The sequence below is a fragment of the Octodon degus genome, unplaced genomic scaffold (assembly GCF_000260255.1).
Source record: "Octodon degus isolate 3935 unplaced genomic scaffold, OctDeg1.0 scaffold00006, whole genome shotgun sequence".
NCBI lineage: Eukaryota > Metazoa > Chordata > Mammalia > Rodentia > Octodontidae > Octodon > Octodon degus.
In genome coordinates, this window is record NW_004524582.1 from 24540715 (window position 1) to 24553681 (window position 12967).

The 12967-nt window shown below is 41.5% G+C and overlaps 1 protein-coding gene across 1 annotated transcript in view; it reads left to right on the plus strand.

Moving 5' to 3' along the window:
• Positions 1-12967, plus strand: part of Bod1l1 (biorientation of chromosomes in cell division 1 like 1) — a 51738-nt gene that overhangs the window by 23121 nt on the left and 15650 nt on the right. The window contains exons 11-17 of the mRNA XM_012516493.2: positions 2208-2269; positions 3602-3686; positions 6644-6687; positions 7843-7900; positions 10012-10082; positions 10688-10760; positions 11547-11626. Coding sequence (XP_012371947.1) covers positions 2208-2269; positions 3602-3686; positions 6644-6687; positions 7843-7900; positions 10012-10082; positions 10688-10760; positions 11547-11626 — 473 coding nt within the window. The remainder of the gene's footprint in view (positions 1-2207; positions 2270-3601; positions 3687-6643; positions 6688-7842; positions 7901-10011; positions 10083-10687; positions 10761-11546; positions 11627-12967) is intronic.

The window sequence follows — 12967 nt, forward strand, 5'->3', positions numbered from 1 at the left end:
TTACAAAGACAGTTGTATAGCAGTTTATTTGAAACATCTTTCTAACCTGTTTTTGGTTTCATAATAGATGTGCACAATTTTTCTTTTATTACAACATGGCAAAATGTCCCACAGTTTAATGAAGCACAGCATTATTCTAGCTCACATTCCAGTCCATGGCCTGCTGACTCCAGGGCAGGTCAGAGAGGCAGAGAGTTGGGGCCGAGGAGAGCTCCTCCAGTGTGGTGCCCAGGCGCCAGGGAAAGCAACACAGCCTTCCTGGTTGTACCCGCAGTGACAGCCTCTTGCAGCCAACCTCCTACCCGCAAGCCGGCTATGATGCCCCTGAATCTGGTTGACTTTCCAGGGTCCTGCCTATGCTGGCATGAGGCTTCAGGGTGATACTGAGATGTAAATCGTAACTGTCGAGCTTCTGTGAAAAAGACTTACATTTAAACCTTTAGATCTGTTTCATGTGTGTTAGAAAAGAAGAAGGGGCCGGGGAGATGGCTCAGTGGAATAAGCACTTCCCTGGCAAGTGCAAGGCCCTGAGTTCAATCCCTGGTTCCGCAAAAGAAAAAAAAAGAAAAGAAGAGGAAGCAGGCTGAGGCAGGCGAGTTCAGCTCAGCGCTGCTTGCCCACATAGTTCTCTGCCTTGTGTGATAGTTGTGTTTCTGGGGTCAGACCCAGGGCTGAACAAGCTGTGCAAGTGCTGTGTCAGTGAGTCCCTGCCCACCTCTATCCTCAGCTGTCCTGCCAGCCAGGGGGAAGATTCCCCACCATGAGAGGGAGATGCATCCTCTTTCCCCCTCATTTCATTAGGAAACAATAGGGCCAGAAAATTGAAGTAATTTGTAGTGTACCTGAGGGCCTCTGTTGTAGAAAGTGGGGAGTAAGGAGGGGGGTAGTGATATCATAAAAGCAGATATTCTAAATGTTATTTGTTTTATTTAGATTTCGTAGTAGGTGTGAGTTTGGTCAGCGTGCTACTTGTAGTCAGAGCACACCTGGGGTGTGTGCTGGGATCAAGCCTAGAGCTTCATGTGTGTTAGGTAGGTGCTCCGCCGCTCAGTCACACCTGCAGTCCTCATTGTTTTCTAGCTGAGTTTACTGTTCAAGCAAAATGAGTTCATTTCTGGTTTAGAGTATGTTTGAAAGAGATAGGAATTCCCTTCTGACAAAATCAGATTCTGTAGAATGCCAGTCTTTTTAAATAGTTGTCAAGATGGGAAGACAGGTATGCATCCAGCCATGTACTGCACCCAAGTCGTCAGAGACATTATACAGTGACCATGCATAGGATAGAGTGAGAACAGTGAGACTTGAAGGGGCTGGGGACACTCATGTCTTCCTGGCTCTAATGTCAGACGTTTAGACTTGAGCTCACCTATTGTGTAACCTAGACTCTGGAAATCGAGGCCCACAGGGCTGGTCCTGTACATTACAGGGACTTAGGAGATGTGGAGAAAGGTTCTAAGGAGTGGAATGAGTGAGATTTTCTATTCAACATAGCCAAGTGTCAGTGGAAGGCTCTGAAAGCTTTTATGACACAGTCCTTGCTACAGTCTTGTTATTCCTCCTCCTCCACTTTTCCCCTGGAACAGCAAAATATAGAAGAGTTTTCTTTTTTAGAAGAGTTTTTAACAAGAAAAAGCCTGTGTGACCTTAGACTAAAGAGGACTTTTCTTTGAAAGTATCTTATGTGTGGGGCAGGTAAGGGAAACTGCAGAAGCCACAGCTGCAGTCAAGAGAAACGCAAAGAAGCAAGACCAGGCTGAGGTTGTCTCCAAGATTGCATTAGGCTTTTGTCTGCCTCAGTTTTTTTACTATGTTTAGTTTTGCTCTTAGCATGAAGCAAGTGAAGTCTATCAGTTCATAAATTGCCTTCTTTATTAAGAATACCTCAGGGATCAACGTGAGGGAAATGATTACAGAAAACTACTAGAGAATAAGATGCCTCTCCGAATATTACTGTTTTGTTTCTGTGCAACCATCTTAGCTTGCAAAATCCACTCTCCCCAAATAAGTAAGTGCACCCTGCCTTGTATGCTGGTCTTGTTCTGCACAACATGGTTCGTCCTTTTTATTGTTCCTTATAGTAAAATGAGCAAGTAAAGGAAGGTAGGTTGGTCTGCCAGATAAAATCCTGTTTGTTTTTGGTTCACAATGTATTTTATAGTTGGATTCTTAAATTATCCTTAGTATTTTAATGATTTGAATTTTACTAGGCAATGAGGAATCTCCAAAGGATTTAGAAGGATCAGAACTGACAGCCAACTTGCAGTCCAAGGTATGGTTGATAATTCAGCTGTCCTGAACTGTTAGTGAGTGTAAGCCCTTTCATGATCAAGAGACTGACAGATGCACAGTATACTGCTACTGTTTCCTTGTACTTCTTTTTTTTTTTTTTTTTCTTTTGCAGAACTGGGGATTGAACTCAGACCTTTGCACTTGTTGGGCAAGGGCTTAGTCTACTGAGCTATGTCCCCAGCCCTCCTTTTACTTCTGATAGGATTGTTGTTGCCTTGTCCTGAGTGGGGGCCTGAGAACCTCAATAATGTTAGTAAATAAAGACATCCATTTCTTACCATGGATGTCTCCTACATTTAATCCATTGCTGACTCTTACAGATTCCATTCCCAAAGTAGAATGGGAGCTCGGCCATTTTTGTCCGCACCATCTTGGTTGAAGTCATTATTCCAGTAGTCCCTGTCACTTCCTCCCTGTCCCCTCCTAGTCTGTGATTCACACCCATGAAGGATGTCTGAAAAAAGACTAGGTTCTGGCCTAGCTCTGCTTAAAATTTAATGTTGTTTCCCACCCATCCCTTTTAGAATAAAATGCTTTTTTTTTTTCTGGTACCTGGGATTGAACTCAGGACCCTGTGCTTGCCAGGCAGGCACTTATTCTACTGAGCTATCTACCCAGGCCCTTTTTAATAGTAAAAGAGCCTCTGCCCCCCGCCCCGAACCAGGGATCGAACTCAGGCCCTTGTACTTGCTAGGGAAGCACTTATTCTACTGAACCATCTCCCTGGCCCCTAGAATAAAATGCTTTAGACAATTCAGTCTCTGCACTCCCTTTCCAACTTTCAATTGTATGTGACAACATCACAACGTCCCAGTGTGCCCAGGAGTCACGAACAGTATGAAACGGGCATAGCTTACCCAAAAAGGCTGGTGGTGGGAAGACAGGAGAGCTTGTGCAGGGGCACTCAGTTGGGATTCCAAAAGTGTGGAAGTGCCAGAAGCAGAAGGCAAGGAAACCTCCAGGGCCAGGGGGTCACGTGTGTGCTGTACTTGGGTGGGGTGTGCACCCGAGCCCGGAGCAGCCCACAGGGACCAGTGGTGAGGCCGAGCCTGGTGGGACAGGAACTCTAGGAAGGGCCACATCACGCTGTTTACTTTTAAAGTAGTATGAGAAGCACTGAAGGATGAGGCGTAAGATTGGACTGAGCTTTCTTTTTTAAATTCGTTTTCTTCAAGAGTAGTGTCTGCATTTTTCAGTTTTGTATGGGCTTGAAAGTAGTCTTATTGTTTCAAAATGCTGGGTTTATTTTTCTAGTTCAGCCTCCTTGTAAAAACCTAACTAACTTATCTTTGTGGTGCTTTGGGTTTTTTAGACATTTGTGCCTTCAGAGGAAGAAAAAAACCATGAAATTCTAGCAATGCAAGAAAGTCAGTGTGAGGAAAAGCCAAGTGGAATGGGTAAGTCCTGTTAGTGCTTGTTGACGCTTTTTGTGTTTTGTGTATTTGAACCTTCTATTGCAGCTTAAAACCAGTACTAGAGTTATTAAACACAGATTGAATTGTTCTCTCTCACTTTTTTCCTGCATTGGGGATTGGATTGGACCCAGAGCGTTGTGCATGTTAGGCAAGCACTGTACCACTGAACTGCGCTTAAACCTTTTAAAAAGTTTTATTTTGAGACCAGCTGTCCCTGAGTTGCCCGGGCTGGCCTTGTAGTTGCTGTTCTCTTACCTCAGCTTTCTTGCAGCTGAAATTGCAGGTATTCACTGCTGTGCCTGGCTAGCTGCTCGCTTTCTAATATAGGCTAAAGGGAATTACTCATTCCTTCCTCTTGCAGCCTATACTAAATGTCATCTTTAGCTTTCATTAAATGTCAGTTATATACACAATAAGGTAGTTGCTTAAACTTGATATCTCCATGTAACAAAAGTATTTAGAAAAGAGAAGTATTTAGAGCAAATACTTTGTCCCAGATGTCTTTCTTGCTGTCCAGGGCCTGTGCAGCACATCCCCAGGGTGACAGCCTGCAGCTCCCCCATGTCCATTACCCCATTGGCTCTGCCTAAGGGCTCTGGCTTTTGCCCAGTGTCAGCGCTAAAGCCAGCATCAGCCCACATGACATCTTCCTGGACTGGAGCATTGTTGTTCAGCAGCTGCCAGTGTGTGTGTGCAGTGGCGCCTCTATATCAGAAAGGAGCAGGACAGCAGCTCTCAGCGTGGTGGTCTCAGACCACTTTACACTCTTTAGAAGTCCTAAAGCCCTCAAAGAGCTTTTGTTGTGTGAATTATACCTTTTGACATTTACCAAGTAAGGCTTTAAAACAGACTTATAAGTACTAACTCAGTACAGTTAACTTACTATGACTTAATCCTTTTTAAATAAAAAATAACTAGATTCCCCCCCAAAAAAGCAAAATTTATTGGGAAAAGCATTGTGTGGTTTTCATTTTTGTAAATCTCTTTGAGTTGAGCTTAATAGAACACAGCGGATTTTTCCTGTATCTTTTTCCACCTTCTGTTATTTTGCTGTTCTGGTGGAAGTGCAAGGAGAACATCAATCACAGATTTACAGTTATATTTTAGTGAACTATTCAGTTTTTGTGGATGCGACTCATACCTCTGGAAAACCCCACTGTATGCTCTGAAGTTCATAAGCCAGATAACATCTTAACATTGATGTGGTGTTAGTGTTTCCCTGGATAGAAGGAGCCCCAGGAACATACGAGAGAGCTGGAGAAATTGGGAACCATCACGAATTATAAGTTCAGACATTAATTACTGTTGATGTATTTTTTTCTGATTCCTACCTTGAGAAAAGTCCTGCTGGGAGTGCGGCCTGTAGTTTATCATCCCCCTCTGTGCAAAGGCCCTGGTTAAATCCTCAGCCCCAGAGCAGAGAAAATTAGGACTAAGCACTTCTAGGGTGTATGTCCCAGTTTAAGCCAGATTGCATTTATTTTAAAACAGGGCTGAATATCCGCATTTTAGCTGTAATAGTGATTTGGTGGAAAATGACAAAAATCCCTACAAATACGTAATTGCTTAAAAATAATTTATCGGCTCACAAAACTAAAAAGACAAAGTATAATCCAAGAGCAAGCTGGTATCCCTACAGGCACATCCAGTAGATGTTCAGTTTTTTCTCTCATCCTTCCACAGAGGTCATTGCTTTCTTTCTTATTCATGCCTCTAGGAAAATAGCTTTGTCATCTTTGTGGCCAAAATCCCAAAAATCTACATTAGAATCCCTATGTATTTCTGCCCTAAACTAGTGCTATGACTGGAGAAGAGTAGCTTTCTGGTTGAGTGAAATTAAGTCAAGTGTTTTGTTTTTAGAGCCACACTGTCCTGAACCAAAGTCCTGGCTTTTAGGGGAAGTTCTGGGGAGGCAGTATTGCCTGGCAGACTCAGCTCAGTCTTGAATGTATTCACATGACAAAGCAAGCCAAGTATGTGTAAGAACTGGGGAAGTCAATGTTGAAAGGAGTGATGAAAAGACGTCCTTGACTGGGATTCATGGGCTGATGTGTAAGGGGCAGTGGGCGTGGAAAAATTTAGATCACACAACTGATTGATGCCTAAAACCCCCAGGACCACTCCCTGGGGAGGTGGTCGCAGCAGGAGTTGGGGACCTTTTTAGAAAAAGTTAGCTGAAATGGCCTCGGAAGCAAACGGAGGATCACCAGGTAGCAATACCAACCAGTCTCGCAGTGTGCACCAACCCCCGTAAGTCACTGATGCCCAAGATGACTGAGTTATCCAAGAAACATTAGTTAAAATGTACCCTGGTCATGAGCGTCACAGTTCAAATAACATCTCCTTTGTTAATTATCAAGGAGGTAACATTTTTGGGTTCTAAAGTCCTTTGTTCCCCAGTTATATTTTAGGCTGGTTTAGTGTGTTTAGGTACAATTCAGTAAGAGATCTATTTACGTAAAAGGAAGTTGTTTAAAGGAAATATGTGTGTTCTGTCACTGTTGAGCAGAAACAGTAGACCTTGTACTTCAAGTTTCCAGAGACTATAAACAGACTTGCTGTTTATAGGGATAGGATCTAACTTCATTTGATTGCATTATTTTTAAATGAACCAGTGTTACCCTGCGACTTAACTGTTAGTTATGTGAAGGTCTTCCACATTATTCAGAACTCCAGATCACCAGAACGGTTCAATCACTGTAGCAGCTTGATGGACCACTGCCGTTACTGCAAAAAAGTCCAGGCAACGTTAATTTCCGTTGTTTTTCTGATAGTAGATGGAACACAGATTGTAAAAAACAGTTGGCCAGAGTTTTTTAATTCACCAAAGCCCACTTGGTAAAATAATCATATTTAACTACCCTGAAAGTCTTTTTTTTTTTCTGTGTAATTGAAAAGCATTGTTGTTTCCTTAATGTCTCATTTTTGTTTCTCAACAGATGAGCTACAAAGAAAACCCCCATTGCTGAATGAATCCCCATGTGTAAGTAACTGTAGTGGCAGTGATTCTGGTGATGGCTGTGAGGCTGTGGAGGGAGGGAGCTGTGCAGGGGAGGCTGTCCGCACCTCACCTGAAGTCAGGAGGCCGGCGGTGGCGTGCTCTTTGCTCAGTCCCAACACTGATGGCAGGGGTTACCTGCCTTCTCCATGTTTACTGTTACTGCTGATGAGTTCTGAACAACCTTGTTTTCTTATTACAATAGAATTAAAAATTGGATTCAAATGTCTGAAATCGCCGTGGTACTGTAGACAGACACCTGATACTTGAATTAAGGTTCACTTATGTTTTAAAAAGCTGGTCTGAAGACACTAAGCCATAATCAATGTATATACTGCTATATATATACATAATGTTTTCCCAACATGTAGTTCTCATAATCCTTTACACAATGAAAAAAGTAGGTTTTGTTTTTGTTTTCCTTCCTTACTCATTTATGGGGAAACTGACAGTACCAGGAGTGAACACTTTGTAAAACTCTTGCACATCACAGATAGTCGCATCAGTGCCTGTCACTGCTGGAAGTTCCTAATGGCTACTCACCACTGAAGCATTGTATCCTAGCTAGAAGCTCGGGTGTGTGGTCTGTGCTGGGAAAGAAGGAAGAGAAAAGCCCCACTTGGCATGCTTCGGGCCTTACAGAGATGGAAGTGCATCAGAATCAGCTGCCAGCCACTCACCTGCAGCACAGTTCTGCAAATGGGCACTGAGCTCTGTGGCTGGGACTTAAAATGTAGGATATTCTGAGGTGTTCCCTTTCCATTTAAAATGCATAAAATAACGATGGACAAGATTTGCCAGACAGGTACTCCTTTGTTCGAATCCTTCAGGACTTTTTAAAGAAAGCAATCAAATCATGAGAACTCTTTAGATCAGGACATTGATAAAAATCAGAAATGTGCCTCTTATTTTACTTTTTTGCAACTAAGAAATCTGTTAATAGCATTAAAGGATTAAATTGAAATTTTTTCACAAAGGAACTGTTTTATGCTTATCAGCTTCTGGATCCATTGAAAAGAATATATATTCTCATTTCTTGTGGGATTTCCACAGACAGCAAGATTATGCAAATTCCCTTTTCCCCACTACCTTGAAAGTGTTCTCTGAGACAATAAATTATGCTTTGCATTGTGTATTCAGGTTGAGAACTCAGACTCACGAACAAACGCAGAGATTCCTAATAAATCTTGTAACAAAGGTAAGTCAATGAATTCCTTAGTCATAATTTCAATATTAATTAGTTACCTTTTTTTTGAGGGCCACAGTCTATGTTACTTCTCAGATCTCTCACCTAATTCATGTAGTCTAGTGGAGGGAGTGTTATGCTTAACACTACAGTTGAGGGACCTGAGGGTTGTAGAGATCGGAAGACTTGTCCAAGGCTGCCCGGCTGGGGAGTGCAACCTGCACTGAAGCAGCTACCACACGGCCCACAGAGTCTAGAAGGCATCGGCCCCTGTGCCTTGCGCCGCCGGAGGCCCGAAGTGCAGCACTAACAACCAGCCTTTGTGAGCTGCTGCAGGTAGGTGCAGTACAGTAGCAGACCAGGGCGTCTCCTTTTGTGGCTCTTCTCCCCAAGCTGAGGTCTTACTCTGTGCAACCTGTACTGCCTCCAACTCCAGCCAGGATGTAGGATTTTGCTGATTCCTAATGATTTTGCTAATTCTCTATTCATCATACATTTACTTTATAATATATTTAAAATAGTGGTAACTGCAAACTCATGTACTCTTTGCCTAATTTAATCGTATCTTAAAGTTTAGCATATTGACTCACAGAAAATGTTGCAAATGTATTCTTAATACCCCTTGCCAATCTCAGTCTCTTTCCCTTTTACCCTATTCCAAAGGGAATTCACATTGGAATATTTTGCTGAATAAAGCACCCATAATATTTAAATGGCAATGGAATACCCATCTCTAACAAAACTAAACAAAAAGGGATATAAGTGAAGGGCCATTTTATATCTGTATATATAAGATAGTTAGGATAGATATACAGCTGCTTTCTCTTAATTCAATGAGAAGAAAGATTTGTACTAATAGTGTTTGGAGGGCTGGTGAGATGGCTCAGTGGTCTAAAGCACCTACTTAGAACAGGCTTGGCAAAGCACAGGGACCGTGGTTCAATCCCCCAGCACCACATGCCAGCCAGCTCTGCCCCCTGGTGGGCTGGGCTGGCCACACACACACACACACACACACACACACACACAAAATAAAATTTTTTAAAAAATAGTGTTTGGACAGGATATCATGTCTGCATCTTGTACTATGAATAACTACTACAAGGACAATAATATGCAATGTATTAATTATTGTAACTATTCTACTAACCTGTTCTGAAACTGTCTCATTGCTATTTGTTTCTCAGTAAAATTAATTTTTAAAAAACCAGGAAGTTCTTTGTTCAATAGATATAATTTCTATATTCATAACAATATGTAGCCTTAAGTGAACAGTACCATATTATATAAACTGTCTCCACTATAGTTGTTCACATGAAATATTCTTAGATTTTGTCCTGTTGATTTGTGTGACATCTGATTACTACTTTGCGGGGAGGGTTGACTTAGTGATGGAGCACTTGTCCAGCATGCATAAGGCTCTGGGCTTGATCACAGCACCATGAAGTCGTAATACTTGCTGGTTAGTATTTCACTGTGTAAATACACAAGTTATTTTTTCGTGTGTGTGTGTGTGTGTGTGTGTGTGTGTGTGTTTATGTATTTAAGTGCTTTTCAGCTTTTCCTAATTACAGAGAGTTTCTTTGCATGCTCCTCTACCTGTTTTGCAGAGCACGCACAGTGCATCTGCATCTGTAGGGTCCAATTGCTCAGTTGTAGGCAGCTCTCTAGGGTTCCTACATGTGCCCTGTTGTCTCCAGGCAGCCATTGTCGCTCTGCCTTTCCTACACTTCATATTGTTAGATTGCTGAATATTCACTGCTCTGATGACTGTCCTTTTATTTTCTTGTATTTGCTTTCCTCAGACATTTCTTAGTACTCAGGTGCTTCCTAATCTCAAGGGAAAGGCCTTAAAGTCTGAGTGTAAAACCCAGTGCATAGTCGTGGACATGTTACTTCTCACATTGAACCCCCTGGACTCACATCTACCCATAGCAAAAACTAAAACTTGCCCGGCAGCATTTTAGAAGGATCCCATCCAGAATCATTTGTTAACTATCTGCTGCAGTGCCTCGTGCATGGCTGGAACTCAGTAGAGCCACTTTTTCACACATACTTAAAGAGAGTATCATAATGAAAACCAGTGTTTAAGACCTTTTTTCTCTGTTCAATTTACTACTCAGAGATATCCACTGATAGAAAAGACAACACAGAAAAAACCAGAAGTCACAGTATTGAAGCAAGCCCCAAGGAGGTATGTTTTCAGAAGTTCAAGCATTTCATGTTTCATAGGTAGTATTTTAAGCTGAACACAAAGAGAAGTTTAGAAAGGCTTTTATCTTTTTGCGTGTATAAATTAAGTATTAAGTGGAGGTGTTAAGAGTTCTGCGCTTTACCTGCTATGCTCTGGTAATGTTTAGGTAACTTGGCAGGTCCTAGGATTGTTTAGAAATGTCTACATCGTGTGACCAAAATGTGTTTTCATATTCCTATTTGTCAGCAGCTAAGAATCCTTTGTTTAGTGGGCCACTGAAAGAAAAACACTACTGATTATAGTATGCAAGTTATGTAAAACCCAACCTGTCTTCAGAGCTGAGGGGAAAAACAGCTTAAGCATGACTTTTAAAAACATTGGAATACAGTGTGTATCCAGATACAGCATTTTTTTTTTAATAAGGATTTATATTCAATCCAGCAAAAGAGTCAGGCTTAGAAAATTATTCTAATCTAAGTCTGGATGTCGACAATGTTTGAAATTCTTTATCTAGCAGAACTGCTGTAGCAGGGTTGTACCTTTAGGTGCTGTCTGCCTGCTTGGTCGGGCTCTGCTGCCTATAATGCAGTCATTTATAATTCCAGGTTGAAGAGGAAGAAAGGCATATCCCTACGAGAAAGGCGAAGAAGCACTACCCTTCCTCTGAAGATGAACTGGGTATTTCAGTTGAGCACCTGAATGTTATTAATGTGACTGAGAGAATAAAATTTTAATTGTTTTTCCTTTTAAATTTCAGTATTCCCCATTATTAAACAGTGTAGGATACTTTCTACTTGACCCGAAGTAGAAATTAATACCTCTTGACTAAATATATAGTAAAGAATAGGTTCTTAAATTCTTCCCTTTTTTTTCATTAAGAGCATAAGATTATTTTGTAGTAGTTTATTGAGTTTGTGTTGAAGGTAATGCCCATGATACTTTATATGTACACTCTCAATTTACCATTACAGTAATTCTGTGGATTAGGTATGATTGCTGTTTCATTAGAGAACTTAAGGTTTGAGCATCGTGACTTCACTTCGGCCAAATTCTGCTCAGTCACTAACCAAACCCTGCCTCCCGGCTGACTGCTCACTGAGGAAGTGCCTCCATGGACTTCGTCAACAGTCCCTGCTGGCCTGTTGGTGTCACTTTAACACTTGGTGATTTTGGTTTTTGTTTTGTTTGTCCTGGGGATCCAACTCGGGACCTGTGCTGGCCAAGCAGGCACTAATGCCTTTGAGCCATCTCCCTGACCCTCGGCAATTTTTTTAGTGTTCTATTTTATTTTTCCCAAGCCAAAGGCCCATGTTTGTTGTCCAAATCGTGACATTTTGAATACTTTTAAGGTAACTTTACTGCAGGACTAAAAAAGAAACCTCAAACTGTCTTAAAATAGAGCAGTGCATTTCAGTTTTCATTTAGCTTCTTTTGTTTTGTGATTCTGTCCAAACTGATTTACAGATGATATTCCAGATGTCCTGGATTCCAGAATAGAAACAGCACGGAGACAGTGCTCTGAAGCTGAGCCACAAGACACCAAGGTGCTTTTTCTACATGTTAAGCTTTGGGGGTAACCTGATTACATCACTGAATACTTGCTGTAATATTTTCAGCCTAGTGTCCCTTTTACTTTGGGCCTACCAAAACAATAAACATCTTATTATAATACACATTTTTAGTGCCACCCCCACCAAAATTTACTTTTATGATTCTTTTTTTTTTTTAATTTATGTGTGTGTGTGTGTGTGTGTGTGTGTGTGGCCAGCTCAGCCCACCAGGGGGCAGGGCTGACTGGCATGTGGTGCTGGGGGATTGAACCGCGGTCCCTGTGCTTTGCTAAGCTTGTTCTAAGTAGGTGCTTTAGACCACTGAGCCATCTCACCAACCCCACTTTTATGATTCTTAAAAGGTTGAATTAATGTCACAGTTTAGATATAATGGTTGCTTAGGATTTTGTTTAGTAGTATTATTGACCTTTCTAAGGTTTCTAGATGGTTTATTCCAAAATATTACGCACTTTTAATCCAGATATACCTGTACAAAAATACTGAAATATAGTCATACACATTACTGTAAAATATTAATATTGTACCTTCTGTCCAGATCACCTCCCACTCCTTAAATGCAGGCATCCCCAGGAGCAGCGCCAGCTGTTGCTTTTTCTCATAATCTTAGTTTTATAGGGCTTGGGGCTGAAGCAGATGGCTCCCAGGTCTTTTGTTTCTCTGACTGCCTTGTTCTAGACCAAGGTTTCCTGTAGCCTCCTGGGGCCTCCTCACGGATGCCCTTTTACTTTTCAGATTCTAGCCTTCATAGACTGTTAAAGAAATAATTTAGATGACAGTTCTGCTTTTTATAATAGGTCATTTAGAAGCAAACTTAAAAGTTAGTTTTTAATATATCTTCGTCTCATTTTAATTTGTAGAGTTATATACTGTATTTTTTTTTCTTTTTTTTTTTTTTTTTTTCGGAACCGGGGATTGAACTCGGGTCCTTGCACTTGCCAGGCAAGCACTTATTCTACTAAGCTATTTCCTCGGCCCCTACATACTGTATTAGGGTGGCTGTGGAAATATTTTGGTGTTCAGTACTGAAAACTGTTCTGTGATTCAGGGTGAATAATTTAGCTGCTTAGAGACCACTGCTCCATCGTAGCCCAACTGGGTACCCAGAAACCGAGAAAAAGTCACCTGGTGCCAAAGTGCTGTGCAGGCACCTCTGGACCTTGAAGGGCAGGATGAGAAAGGAAGGAGAAAGTTCCACTCTGCAGAAGAAGCCGTTACAGCCCTGCCATTGTATAGTCAACGTGATGTTGGGCTTTTCTGCCTTCGGGATTTAAAAAATAATAATAATATTTTCTACTAGATTATTCTAAAAGATAG